This window comes from Ambystoma mexicanum, chromosome 13, assembly GCF_040938575.1.
Source record: "Ambystoma mexicanum isolate Mex_15411 chromosome 13, UKY_AmexF1_1, whole genome shotgun sequence".
NCBI lineage: Eukaryota > Metazoa > Chordata > Amphibia > Caudata > Ambystomatidae > Ambystoma > Ambystoma mexicanum.
In genome coordinates this window covers 785,850,876-785,863,893 of record NC_090938.1, presented here as the reverse complement: position 1 = coordinate 785,863,893, position 13,018 = coordinate 785,850,876, and the positions used below count along the sequence as shown (strand labels likewise).

At 50.0% G+C, this 13,018-nt stretch overlaps 1 protein-coding gene across 3 annotated transcripts in view; it reads left to right on the top strand.

The window, feature by feature from the left end:
• The window catches only part of SAPCD1 (suppressor APC domain containing 1), a 143,027-nt gene that overhangs the window by 123,365 nt on the left and 6,644 nt on the right, over positions 1-13,018 (top strand). For all 3 annotated transcript variants that reach the window (XM_069635148.1, XM_069635147.1, XM_069635149.1), the window contains 2 exons: positions 9,837-9,938; positions 10,984-11,103. In XM_069635148.1, coding sequence (XP_069491249.1) covers positions 9,837-9,938; positions 10,984-11,103 — 222 coding nt within the window. The remainder of the gene's footprint in view (positions 1-9,836; positions 9,939-10,983; positions 11,104-13,018) is intronic.

Here is a 13,018-nt window from a genome sequence, read left to right as displayed (position 1 = left end):
ACTCCAAACACTTTGGTTAGCAGGCTCTCAAAAGATCATCAGAACCCACTGCTTTTCTACCATCCAGGGTGCGCTCGTCAACAAGTACACCGGCACATTACTGTCGACATCAAGTGTCCTACAAAGAGCAAGCTGTCGGTGGCCAAACCACGGGTGATGCGTTCCTCTGTGTACTCTGTCTCGTGCACAAGCTACAACATTATCAATGAGGGGGACTCCACTGAGGCCAGACTCACTGAAATCAGTCCTGTCAGTATTGGGTCTGTTGATCGACTCCCAACTTCTTGATCTTTTTTGCTCATTTTTATTTGGTTGAGTTTTACCACCAATGTGTAGATGGTGGGTTGGGGTCCAGCAATATTGGTTAGGGGAGGCGTTCAGGGGTAGTGGGTTGGGGCAGGGTGCTCCCCTCACTTTCTGTGGTAAGAAATTAGAGCACCAAAAAAAAGGAAAATAATTGTGAGTAGTTTAATTCGATCAATAGACATACATGATATGATATGGCATTTATAACGCGCCTATACACAAGTGTTCCAAGGCAAGGGGGGGAACAGAGGGAGGACAAAAAAACTACAATCTTACTAGGCCTAGTGACATTCAGATCGGGCAAGTGCGGGGAACAGGAAGGGGAGAAGTGCCGGGGGGAGGGAGGATGGAGAAGTGCAGCACAAGGAAAACGGAAACAAGTAGTGCAGCCAAATGGGTGGCAAGCGCGGGTGCTCAAAAGTGCAGACATTGAGTGTCTAATAAGTGCAGGAGAGGGGCTTGTAGGGTTACAGATACAGAATACAAGTGCAGGGGGTGCCAAGAGGCAGTGCAGGCTTGCAGCAGGACAGTGCGTGGATCAGACAGGACATCAGCAGGGGAGAGGAAGAGAGAAGGCAGAAGCAAAGAGGAAGGTCTTGAGGTGCTTCCGGAACCGGAGATGGTTCAGCTCAACTTCAGAGAGGCAGGGAGGCTGCCAGAGAGATGCACCAGCCGAAGAAAGAGATCTGCCCCCCAACTTGTTCCTTGGAGCAGCGACTGACAGTCAGGAGTTGGAGGTGGAGGAGCGGAGGGCCAGAGTAGGAAGATATCACGGTACAGAGAGTTGGAGGTATTGCAGTCCCTGGCCCCAGAAAGCCTTGTGGACGATGCAGAGGGTCTTGAACTTGATCCTGGAGAGATGCGATCCTTGGGCTTGAGGCCAAGGACAAGTCTCGCAGCCCTGTTCTGGATGAGTTGCAAAGGGCGAAGAGTAGAGACAGGCAGATTTAGAAAGAGGCTGTTGCAGTAGTCCAGCCTAGAGAGAACCATGGCTCTGGAGACAGTGAGCTTCTGGGGGAAAAGTGAGAAAAGGAAGAATACCTCTGAGGAGGTGCAGCTGGTAGTGTGACTTCTTAGAGACGTCAGAGATGTAAGGCGAGAAGGAAAGTGTGGAGTCGAGGATGACCCTGAGGTTTTTAGCCTCACAGGTGGGAGCAGGAAGAGGGCCCAGTGTGGGCAGCCAGAGAGTGACAGGAAAGGAGGGAGTGGGTGTTCCGATGAGGAGGATCTCTGTTTTACAGGCATTAAGGCAGAGATCATTAGCGGCACACCACCCCTGGCTTGCGGACAGACAATCCGGGATGAGAGAAGGAGAAGAGGCGGCTGAGGGGAGCCTGAAAGAGAGCTGAGTATCATCTGCATAGCACTGAAAAGGTGGGGCAGAGAGCGGCAATGCAGTGGGCAAGAGGTGCCAGGTATTGGTTGAACAGCCAGGGAGAGAGGTTAGACCCCTGGGGGACACCACAGGTAGAGATAAAGATGGAAAGGAGGAAGGATCCGAGTTGGACCTGGGTCGGTCAGAGAGAAAGGAGGTTAGCCAGGCCAGGGCCTAATCAGTGATACCCAGGTTATCATGGAGCCGGTTGAGCAGGAGCAGGTTGAACATCCATCCTGTTGCCTGAATCTAAGTGGAAATTACACACCACGTAGGAGTGGCATTCAACCAATTCCTCTCCTTCTCCAAGCATATCTCGTCAACGGATGGCAAGTTTCCAATCTACAATCAAACTGTTGCAAAAGGCCTTTCCCGCATTGAGCATGAACCAGAAAGTCCAAATGGCACAGGCTCTGATTCAATCTACCGGCTTCAGGCCATACACAGGGCAGCATGGCTAGTCTTTAGGCTAAAGAAGCTGTAACGCTCACCTGGTATCCACGGGGATGTCACTCAGCCTGTTCTGACCTCTTATGACCTAAAATCCTTCCCTGGAGTCTACTCGACTGGAGACTGTGCCTGAAACACAGGATTGGTAGAGTTTAACTCACTATTGTCTATGTGTGCTTCAACCCCTTCTTCCCCGGGGTCCAACTCTTCCCTTTGATCCACAGCTCACCTTGTTTTCTTGGAAAGTGTGCTCTCCGTCCTGCTTTCAGCGCAGGGGCGCGTTGATTGATGCGGGCTCATTGCTGTCTAGTTACTTCACTGGCAAGAGTCCGACAGGTAAGTATAATGAGTCTTTTGAGCAGATCTCTAACTTCGTTCCTTTCCTTCCTTAGATAATGGCCGGCGTCCGGGGATGGCGACGTGCTGCTGAGATGAGTAGCACAGACGGTGAGTGAGAGCACGATGCGCGATGCGACCCTTTCGTATTCGTATTGAACTGAGTTCTTTTTCTGTGTCTTTTAGGAGCCGCAATGTTTTCAGCGTGGATGCCGGTTATGAAGAAGAAATGCGGTAAGTAAGCGCGGTATGCGGTGCCTCTAGATGTTTCCACGCTAACCTGGAGTGTCTTTTCCCTCTTGCAGATGGATGAGAAGTTCCGGAGACAGAGTTCCCCCAGAGAGGCTGGGATTCAGGTAAGCGTTTGAAGCTTGTACAGTCTTTAAAAATAAGCGAAGATTTGCCAGAATGCTTACTAATGCCTTTTTTGTTCTTTTCCCTTTTCCTTAGGAAGCAGCGTGCCGGGATGGGAATGACACCGCCAAAGATGCCCGTAGAACAGAAGGAGCGATGAATGATGGGCAGAAGCGCCGCAAGGTAAGGCTGTTCCTGATGGTGTTCTTGTTCTTGCAGGAGCTGAGCGCAGAAGAAAGATGCAGGCCTACTGGAGACCGATCCGAACACGGTGAGTGTCACGCTGCAGGTGCAGAAAACGCAATGCATGTCTCTCAGCCTGGGGGTGGCTTAAATAGTCTCTGGGTATCCCAGGTGTCTCTGGGCTGAACCACACCCAAAAGACCAGACTGCACATGCAGTTCTGGGAACCGAAATATGTGGGGCATCCATCTTGTCCCCATCAATGCACTACAAGTCCAATCCCCAATGTTATCCTATGGGAGTGAGTGGGTCTGGTGCCACAAGCGCCAAGTCTGACTCCAAGTGGGTCTTTGGAGGGATGGAGATGCCCTTGAGGGCCATGTAGGTGATCGTGGCCTGGCTCCAGCCTGACATCTTGGAGGGCTGGGGACATGAGGGGCAGGAATCATGACAGAAGCATGACCACATCTCTGGAGCACTTAAAAGCCACCACCTGCTGCCCGTTCAGCTGAAAATTGAATTCAAGGTCCTCTGTATCACCAAGAGAGTGGCTTGGAAAATGGAACTTAAATATCTGCCAGGCCGGTTCCCCTCATCCACCCCTAGGAGAGCCCTGACATCTAGCACCGGCTTAGGACTTAGGACCGGCTTAGGACTGTTCCTGGAAACTGTAACTCAGAAGATTTGGGGAAAAGACAGTTGGTGGTGGCCACCCTGGACCTGTGGAATGCGGTCCCCACAAAACCAAGACTGAGCCCAGACTACGTGAAATTCAGGAAAGCACTTCACACGCTCCTGTTAAAAAAGCATTCCCAGGCAGCCAGCAATAAGCCTGCTCTTTAGCCTTAAAGACTCAGGCATACACGTAAGACCCAAGTATTGTGTTAAAAAATACCCCTAACCAAGTCGCTGAATCTCTGGGCTTGCGCAGCCCTTGTAAAGTTCTTGGTCTAATGTCTTCTTTGTATGTATGTATGCTGTGTGTGGGAAGTTCTCGTTTACTGGTGGCGCTTTATGATATGATATAATATGATATGGCATTTATAACACGCCTATACACAAGTCTCCTCTTTACATAAAGAGGAAAGATACCAGTGCTGGAGAACTAGAGTTACAGGTAAGAACCCATTATTTATTTAGCACTAGCTCTTTCAGAGGTTGTTCTCACCTAATTGAAAGTGATGCTGAAGGACAGCTTGCCCCTCCGATGCCTCTGCTCTCGAGGCCACACAAAGACAGTATTGTTTCGTGAATGTATGAGGCATTCTCCACGTCGCAGCCTTCCACATGTCCTACAGGGAAGCCAGTGGACGAAATGCTGTAATCGTAACCTTAGCACATGTAGAATGCGCAGTGATCTGTCTTGGAAGCACCTGCGTTCTGATGTTTGCCGACAAAACTTTAGGAGATAATCCGAAAAACAAATCCTGGCTTGGAGTGGGCTTGACCTCGTGTGGTTTTGTCAAAGGCCACATACTGACAGTCCGAAGAGAGGAAATATCTTGGCCGGCCCAGGTAGTATCTGAGCGCGCTCCTGGCAGCCAGAGTGTTACGCGTCCACTACAACGCTGAGGTATGATAAGCAAAAACAGGTGGGCAGAGTCCCTGGCTGTGACGGACCAAATCCAGTTGGCACCTTAGGCAGAAAATAGAGATGTGATTTGAGGACCAGTTTATGTCTAAATAACTTTGGGCAAAGTTCTTTGGTCTACAGCGCTTGAAGCTCTCCAACTCTGGGCAGATTTGATAGCGACAATGAAGGTTGTTTTCCAGGACACTGCCTTAATCCCCTCCGCCCCCCGTGCATCACTCGAAAGGCTCCTCTGTGAGAATTGTAAGAAAAGTGCTGAGCTGCCGCAAGCTTGACACCCTTTGAGCCGCAGTGAATTTCTGCCACAACCGATTCGTGAACTGTGTAACTAAATGGTGAGGCAAAAATTAAGAATCAGCTTCCTTAGAAGTGTAGTAGCTGATGGCTGAAAGATGCACTTTAAGTAAGCAAACTAATGATCAGGCCAGGCTTGAGTAGGGTCGCAGGCCACCAAAGTAACCGCAAGCTTCACTTCCTTCACATGAGATCTGTGACTTTATGAAGCTTTAGCTGCACGAAGAAACTTTGTAGCATTCATCAGTGATGCCTAGGTCTCGATAGCAAAGCTGCTCAGGTACCAAGACAAGAGCTGTAAGAGCCTACGATTGGAACGCAAGGTATGACCACCCTCCCCTGTCAAGACACATGGGTGCACACTGAGTGCAATTGGTGGTTCCGTGGGAAGATTGAGATGCGTCAGTAACCATAGAAGTCTTGCCCATGCCAGCACAATGCGCTATAGTCATCCGGAGCCTGGGCATGACCGGAGAAATCCAAGGATTGGGCGTACAAAGTGTAGAGGAGTTCCCCAACCATTGATGAGAGAAAGCTTCCCACAATGACCCATCTGATGAGTCCTGGAGGCAAATTGGAGACACATGGAGTCAGAGAATCACCGGGGATCGCCATAGCTTTGTCCCACCAATTGTGACAGACATTGCCACATCTCTGTCATCATTTCCTTTTGTTTATTGCCATGGAATCGGAGGCTGTGGAGGAATGTTTCCTGCTTGTTGTACCCATTTTTCTTCCTTGCTTGTACAATGGTGCTGTGAGTTGCGAAACAGAGTTCTCTGAGTGACAGCGAACAGCGACTGTCATCACTAAGTCAGGTTGTGGGTGGTGTGGCGAGATAGAGTAAGTGTCAGGAACCAGGATTGGAAATGCTGGAGTCGCTGGAAGTTCAGACTTCGATGAACCTTCTAGTCCTCACCCAACATGGCGCCGGCGCCTATAAATCTAGGCCCGCCTACTACTCGGCGCGTTGTATCTGTGTTTTGTTTTCATTCAACGCTCCGAGACTTGTGTACTCATTCTTCCCTCCTGTACTGCTGATTCCTCTACAGCCCTCCTGTAGTAGCCTGTACTACGTTTATACCCTCTCTTTCTACCTGTCCTCCTTGGTTCCGTACATCTATTTTCTTTCCGCTTTCCTTTATTGCTCAGCTGTTTGTTTTCCTCCTCTCCTCCTGACTATTCTAGCTCGCCTACCGCTCTGTGTAGTCGGCTTCGGCTCCTCGTTCACGGAACCCTTCCGTACTCTTGCTTACCTCTCTGTCCGCTCGACTTCTGCCTCCTTCTTGCTGGCGGTCTCGGCGTCGCCTCTCTGCGCCGCATTCGGCAGAGCTTAATTGCCTACCGCCCTGTGGGGTCGGCTTCGGCTCTTCTTTCACAGAACCCTTCCGTACTCCTTGCGTACCTCCCTGTCAGCTCGACTTCTGCCTCCTTCTTGCTGGCGGCCTCGGCGTCGCCTCTTTGCGCCGCATTCAGCAGAGCCTAATAAGGTGTTCCCTTTTGCTTCTTCTCTTGTGTGTATTACCGTTAACTTACTTCCTCCTTCTTTTCTCTCTCCGCTACTTTCTTTATTTCTTGTTTTTTCCAACCCTTTCTTCGTTACTCCCCCTTCCTTACTTTTCTAGTTTTTTCCTCCTAGCTCTCTCTTCTTCTTTTTATCCATTGTTATCATTATCCTCTCTTCGGATTGTGTATTCCATCATTACGATTATCCCGGACATTATACCTGAAGATCTGTGCCATCTCTTGAACTCATCATCTGAACCCATCTATGATCTAGGGTTTTTTCTTCCTTCGAGCTTTTTCCCTAGTACTGAGGCTGGCCCCCTGGGGTTCCCCTAGGGCAGGTCTTAGCCTCTGCCAAGGTGGCCTCCGGAGGGGCCAGACCTTACCTACACGAAAAGAAGGTTCGAGCACCTGGAGTCAAAGGTTCAAGGACGAAGAGAAGACCCCAGAAGACCGAGACTGACCTTCAAGGATATACCTCAGGGGAGTCAGGTGAGGAGAAGGGGGAGGTAGACTCGGATCTTGACGGTAAGGGGGCAGACGAACTGTTATAATTTTGGCTATGGACTTTTATGCAAATAAATAAAAGAACTGGCCTTGCCCTATTCTAGAGGGGTCTTCCCTACCTCAACACAGAATAACCCGGGTGCTCATCAGGATGTCACTCAAAAACCAATACACCGTCCTCTGTCCAAACCAACTACTCTATCCCTACCACTAAAAAATAAACCAAAAGAGATTCAATTAACTTCTTATCAAAGCCACCAGGAGAATGGCTCCCATCTCCTGGTGGAACAGTCCAGACTTAGGCAGACTTAACAGCAGTTTCTTGCAACTGGGCCTGATTTACCAAATGCACTTAGACCAGGAGAGTGACTCCCTTCCCCATGTCTATCTGGAAGAGTTCTGGAGACTGTTCCTGGATAGACCTTTGTGCGGTTCTTTAGAAGTCTCTTTACTTCCTCCCAGGGATTTGCAAATTGCAAACAACAGAGTTAAGTCTTTATCAATTCTTCTTCTTAGCGCTAGTCCTTTGCAAGAACTTTTTATATCTTGACTATTGGGGAGATTGCTCCCGGACAGTTCTTGGTCCTTTTGGTTTCTTTCACATGTGTTGGGGTTCCCACTGTGATGAGGAAGTTCACTCCTGAGGCACTCTTGAGAGTTATGGTTCTTTGTGTCACCACCAAGGCGAGGGAGTTCACGCCTGACACACTCTTTATTTTGGAGACTACTTCTGTAATCAAGGAGATGGTATTAGCCAATTTGCTCGTATATAATCAATCGAATGGTACATTTGACAGAATTCGGCCAGTACCATTGGATCGGTTATGAAAAATACTGAACATGTGGAGCGGAGGTTGCGGGGGTTTCCGCCGCTCCCCTTGTTTAGTATTTTTAGCCTTGGGGGTTTGCGGGTGTCTCACCCACTTCCCGAAGATTGGAGGTGCGGGACCCAAAAATAAAAGGGATAAGAAGAAAAGGGGACCCTGCGGCGTCAGATCTGACCCACGTTAGATGGATGGATCTGATGCAGCAGGGGAAGTGGAGGTGAGCAAGCAGGTAAGTAGGGGAGGGTGGCTGGGGTGAGCTTGTAAGGGATGTTAGAGTATGTTTGGCAGAAGTGCAAAGTGATTCACAGCAAAATGTACTAAGGTCAATTCTGATGCAAATAATTGCACTTCGGTCAAAGAACCAAAATCTCTGAGAGACTACCCCTTTGACTTTCTTGACTCTTGTTTCCTTGAATATCATCACTGGGATGAGGGAGATCACTCCCAAGGAATACTTGACTCTTGGTTATCTGGGTATCATTACTGTCTGCTCTGCGGGTTTGTGGCCCTCACTGTGTTCCCCGCTACACCTTTGTCTTCCGGGGAGGCTTGTTCATCTTCTGGGTCTTTGCCACCATAAATCCCAACATTGCCTTCCTCTCTTCCTGATACACGGGTAGCAGGGTAAGCTGGTCTCGATGCAGTGAGGAGCTGTAATGGTGTTTGTCAACCAACGCGGCAGCTCTTAAGTCCAGACAATAATGGCATCTCTGCCAGAACATGAACCAGTTTCTGGTCTCTCATGCCTGAAAATGCAGTCGTAGAAGGCCTTTCTCCATAGTCAGAAACTGCAGACCAAACGCTTGTCCAGGATGGTGCTCATCAGAGACCTATGCCTCTGAAATTAAACCAAAACTACATAGCAGATATTCCATCAACTTGGGCTGAAAGGGGGTCATTATTCCCCTCAGCTCACTCACATTGCAGAATCAATGCTGGCATCCGAATGTGCACCCTATGCTACAGTATCAATGCTGGCATCCATATGTACACCTTACACTATGGTATCAATGCAGGCAACCACATGTGCGCCCTGCACTACTATATCAATGCTGGCATCACTATGCGTGCCCACCACTATGGTATCAATGCTGGCATCCATATGTACACCTTACACTATGATATCAATGCAGGCAACCACATGTGTGCCCTACAATACAATATCAATGCTGGCATCACTATGCGTGCCCACCACTATGGTATCAATGCTGGCATCCATATGTACACCTTACACTATGATATCAATGCAGGCAACCACATGTGCGCCCTACAATACAATATCAATGCTGGCATCACTATGCGTGCCCACCACTATGGTATCAATGCTGGCATCCAGAGGTACACCTTACACTATGGTATCAATGCTGGCAACCCTGTGCACCCTACACTACTATATCAATGCTGGCATCGCTATGAGCGCCCTACACTACAGTATCAATGCTGGCATCTGGATAAGTACTTGACACTACAGTATCAATGTTGGCATCCGGAGGTGTACCTGACACTACATTATCAATGCTGGCATCACTATGCGTGCCCACCACTATGGTATCAATGCTGGCATCGCTATGCGTGCCATACACTACAGTATCAATGCTGGCATCCGGAGGTGTACCTGACACTACAGTATCAATGCTGGCATCCGGAAGTGTGCCTGACACTACATTATCAATGCTGGCATCCAGATGCACACCTTACACCATGGTATCAATGCTGGTAATCACATGTGCACCCTACACTACTATATCAGTGCTGGCATCGCTATGCGCGCCCTACGCTACAGTATCAATGCTGGCATCCGGAGGTGTACCTTACACTGCAGTACCAGTACTGGCACCCAAATCCAATCACTAATTCCTTCAAAAAGGCATGATGGGTTGGATGGCCATCTTTCACCTCAGCTCATGTTCACCATGGCTCCTGTCTGCAATGTTCTCTTTATTTTAAATGAGGATTTGTTACTTTGATTTTTTCCCCCAGGGTCTAACTCAGCAACGGGCAACTTCCAATGCCTTATGCACTTGGCGAGGAGGCCCCTGCTGAAGAACCTTGTCCTTGCCAGGTCATGATAAATACAATGTTCCCTTTCTAACTTCCCCACCTCCAGGACTTCCTGGCAGACCCCTACTCCAACTACGGTTGCCTGCTATTGGCCAGGATCCAGGAAGTGAACCTCAGCCTCAATAACCTCTTCTCCGGCCCTGGAAAGGTCAGTTGCTGGTGACACACAGAGACCTTGGCAAAGCCAATAAGTTTGTATAGTGAGAACACTTGTCTGTGTTGGGATCAAAGGGGAGAGGGTTCAGAGCGAAGGCCCACACAGTGGTAGCGGTAACGTAAGTGAGCACGTGTCTGCTTTAGGATCAAAGGGGAGAGGGTTCAGTGCGAAGGCCACACAGTGGTAGCGGTAAAGTGGGTGAGCACGTGTCTGCTTTAGGATCAAAGGGGAGAGGGTTCAGAGCGAAGGCCCACACAGTGGTAGCGGTAACGTGGGCGTGTCTGCTTTAGGATCAAAGGGGAGAGGGTTCAGAGCGAAGGCCCACACAGTGGTAGCGGTAACGTGGGTGAGTCTCTGTCTGCTTTAGGATCAAAGAGGAGAGGGTGCAGAGCATAGGCCCACACAGTGGTAGCGGTAACGTGGGTGAACACGTGTCTGCTTTAGGATCAAAGGGGAGAGGGTGCAGAGCGAAGGCCCACACAGTGGTAGCGGTAACGTGGGTGAGTACGTGTCTGCTTTAGGATCGAAGGGGAGAGGGTTCAGAACGAAGGCCCACGGGGAGAAAGAGTACATTGGTAGCAGTAACGTGGGTGAGCATGTGGCACGGAAGGGATGGGGCACCCAAGGAAAAGAGCACATAGAGGCAGCAGCATGGCAGGTGGGCAGAAGAGGCCGGTCAGAACTGGCACACAGGGAGGCATTGCAGATGGGTAGAGCCCCGGCATGCCGGGGCTTACGACGAAGTGGCACGGGGTGGCACAGCGCATAGTGGTTGCACAGGGGAGGGGACACGGGGAACAGGAACAAGGCCTTGGTATTGAGGCAGAGGGAAGATCCTCAGGACATAAGCCACCATTATGGAGCGGGGTGAATCCGTGGCCATTGTAGAAGTGGCTTCATTCAGCACGTCGCTGCTTTCTAGCTAGGTTTCCACTATATACATCACCCCTAGACACGCATCAGCACCTTAGTACCGGTGGTAGGGGGGGGGGCAGCATGTGTTTTTGTCTTCAAGATTTTAACATCTCCATTGCAGACTGATGATCCCGCGGAGCGCCCTCCTGGGCAGGGCTTCAGCTCCCCCGCATTGCCGGGGCTGCACTTCTACCCACAAGCACTGGGTGCGCTGCAGGAGCAGAACCAGCTACTCATCCAGGTACTGCCGGCACTGAGTGAAAGGTGATTGGCTGGGAAGCTGACTAAGCGATGCCATTGGTTATAAGGAGAGAATCTTAGAGGCTGCAGAGGTCTGATTGGTTCAGAATAATGCAAGATGTAGCAGGATGAGATGCTACTGGTTGGGAGAAATCCATGACCTACCCGGATAGGAAGCTAGCTAGTGGGAGGGGCATGGTCATAATCCCAGAGGATGCAATTGGGGAAGATGGCATGCATGGAGTTTGAAGAGATCTGATTGGTGTGCACAAGGCATGCAGAGCGCTTGATGGGATGATATGAGTTAAGAGGGAGTACCTGTGTCCTGCTGATAATGCGGTTTGTGTTATGAATAAACAATTGCAATGAAAGATACCTCATTGTTTGGCCAGAAGGTAGGCCCATGTCCGGATCCATGGTGGTTGGCTGGGAGGCGAGCATGTTTGAAATTTGGTGATGTGCTATTGGCTGTTAGTAGGGAATGCCTAGAATATTATTGGCTGCCATTGGCTATGTGCAGTCATTGGCTGGGAGGCGAGCATGTTTGAAATTTGGTGATGTGCTATTGGCTGTTAGTAGGGAATGCCTAGAATATTATTGGCTGCCATTGGCTGCGTGGAGCCATTGGCTGAGAGGCGGGCATGTTTGGAATTTGGTAATATGCTATTAGCTGGGAGTAGGGAATGCCTCAAATATTATTGCCTGCCATTGGCAGTGCCCCCCAATACCTTAGCCAGTACTGTGTCCTCCCTCCGAGGGTCATGCAGTATGCCATGAGTGCCAACAAAGCGTGTGCAAGCATTTCGCCTGCTTGCAACGCCCTGTGCCAGCATGAAGTCTCTAGATCCCATGTGAGTCAGTGGAAACCCTCTAGATTCCATGTGAGTCCGTGGAAACCCTCTAGATCCCATGTGAGTCAGTGGAAACCCTCTAGATCCCATGTGAGTCAGTGGAAACCCTCACCCCCCATGTGCTCTCTCATTCAGATGGGAAGTGTGACACTTCCCCCGGCAACAGCTAGGACCAATAGCTGGCAGAGCTCCCTGGCCTCTTCTAGAAGGCGGGTCTTGTGACACCACCCTGAGGAGTGTCCTCAAACAGTGGGAAGGGATAAAAAGTCTGATCCCAGAGAGGGTGGGTTTCCTCCTCTGTCTGACTTGTGTTCAGTGCAGTGCTTTGATCAGAGAAAGTGAAGATAGCGCCCAAATGCAGAGCCACTGACAGAGGGCCTTCTCCTCAAGGGGTGCTCAAGGCTCCCTTGCTAGAGGGACCACACCCCCCTGCTAAAACTGCCACCTGTGGATCTACTGAGCATGAACTCTTCTCTGAAGCCACCTGAGAGAGTGGTTGACTTGAGTTAACCCTGGCAGAGCATCTTAAGGGATTCTGGTTCCAGAGGAATTCATGGGACTCAGAGTGGACAAATCAAGTGACAACGTAACAAGTAGCCCAGACAGGGGCCATGAGCGGGGCCCCCCAGCCCAGTTAGGAAACCCTGACGGGTCACAATGCAGAGATGTAGCTTATATTTGAGAATTGTGTGCAAGTGTGTGCGTGTGCCCGGAGACCAGTCTGCTGTAGATCTTCAACTAAGATCTCAACGTGGCTGCGTCTGGCTCTTCTTCTCTCAAAGCCAGTCCGATAGAGATCCGAATGCGGCTGAGCCAGCCCCTTCTGCGTATATCAGTCTGCATTAACCTCCCAGAGAGGTCTGGAACCTGCAGAGGCAGACAATCTACCCTCGGGATTCGAAGCCCTTTCTTGCTGGAAAACATCACCTTTCCCCATGTGGGCATTCGCAAAGTCACGCGGGTCTCCCCAGAGACCCAATGCTATGTTATGTTATGTTGATTTATACCGCGCACCACTACCACCCGAGGGTAGTTTCCAGGCGGTTACGTGGCTATGCAAGAGAA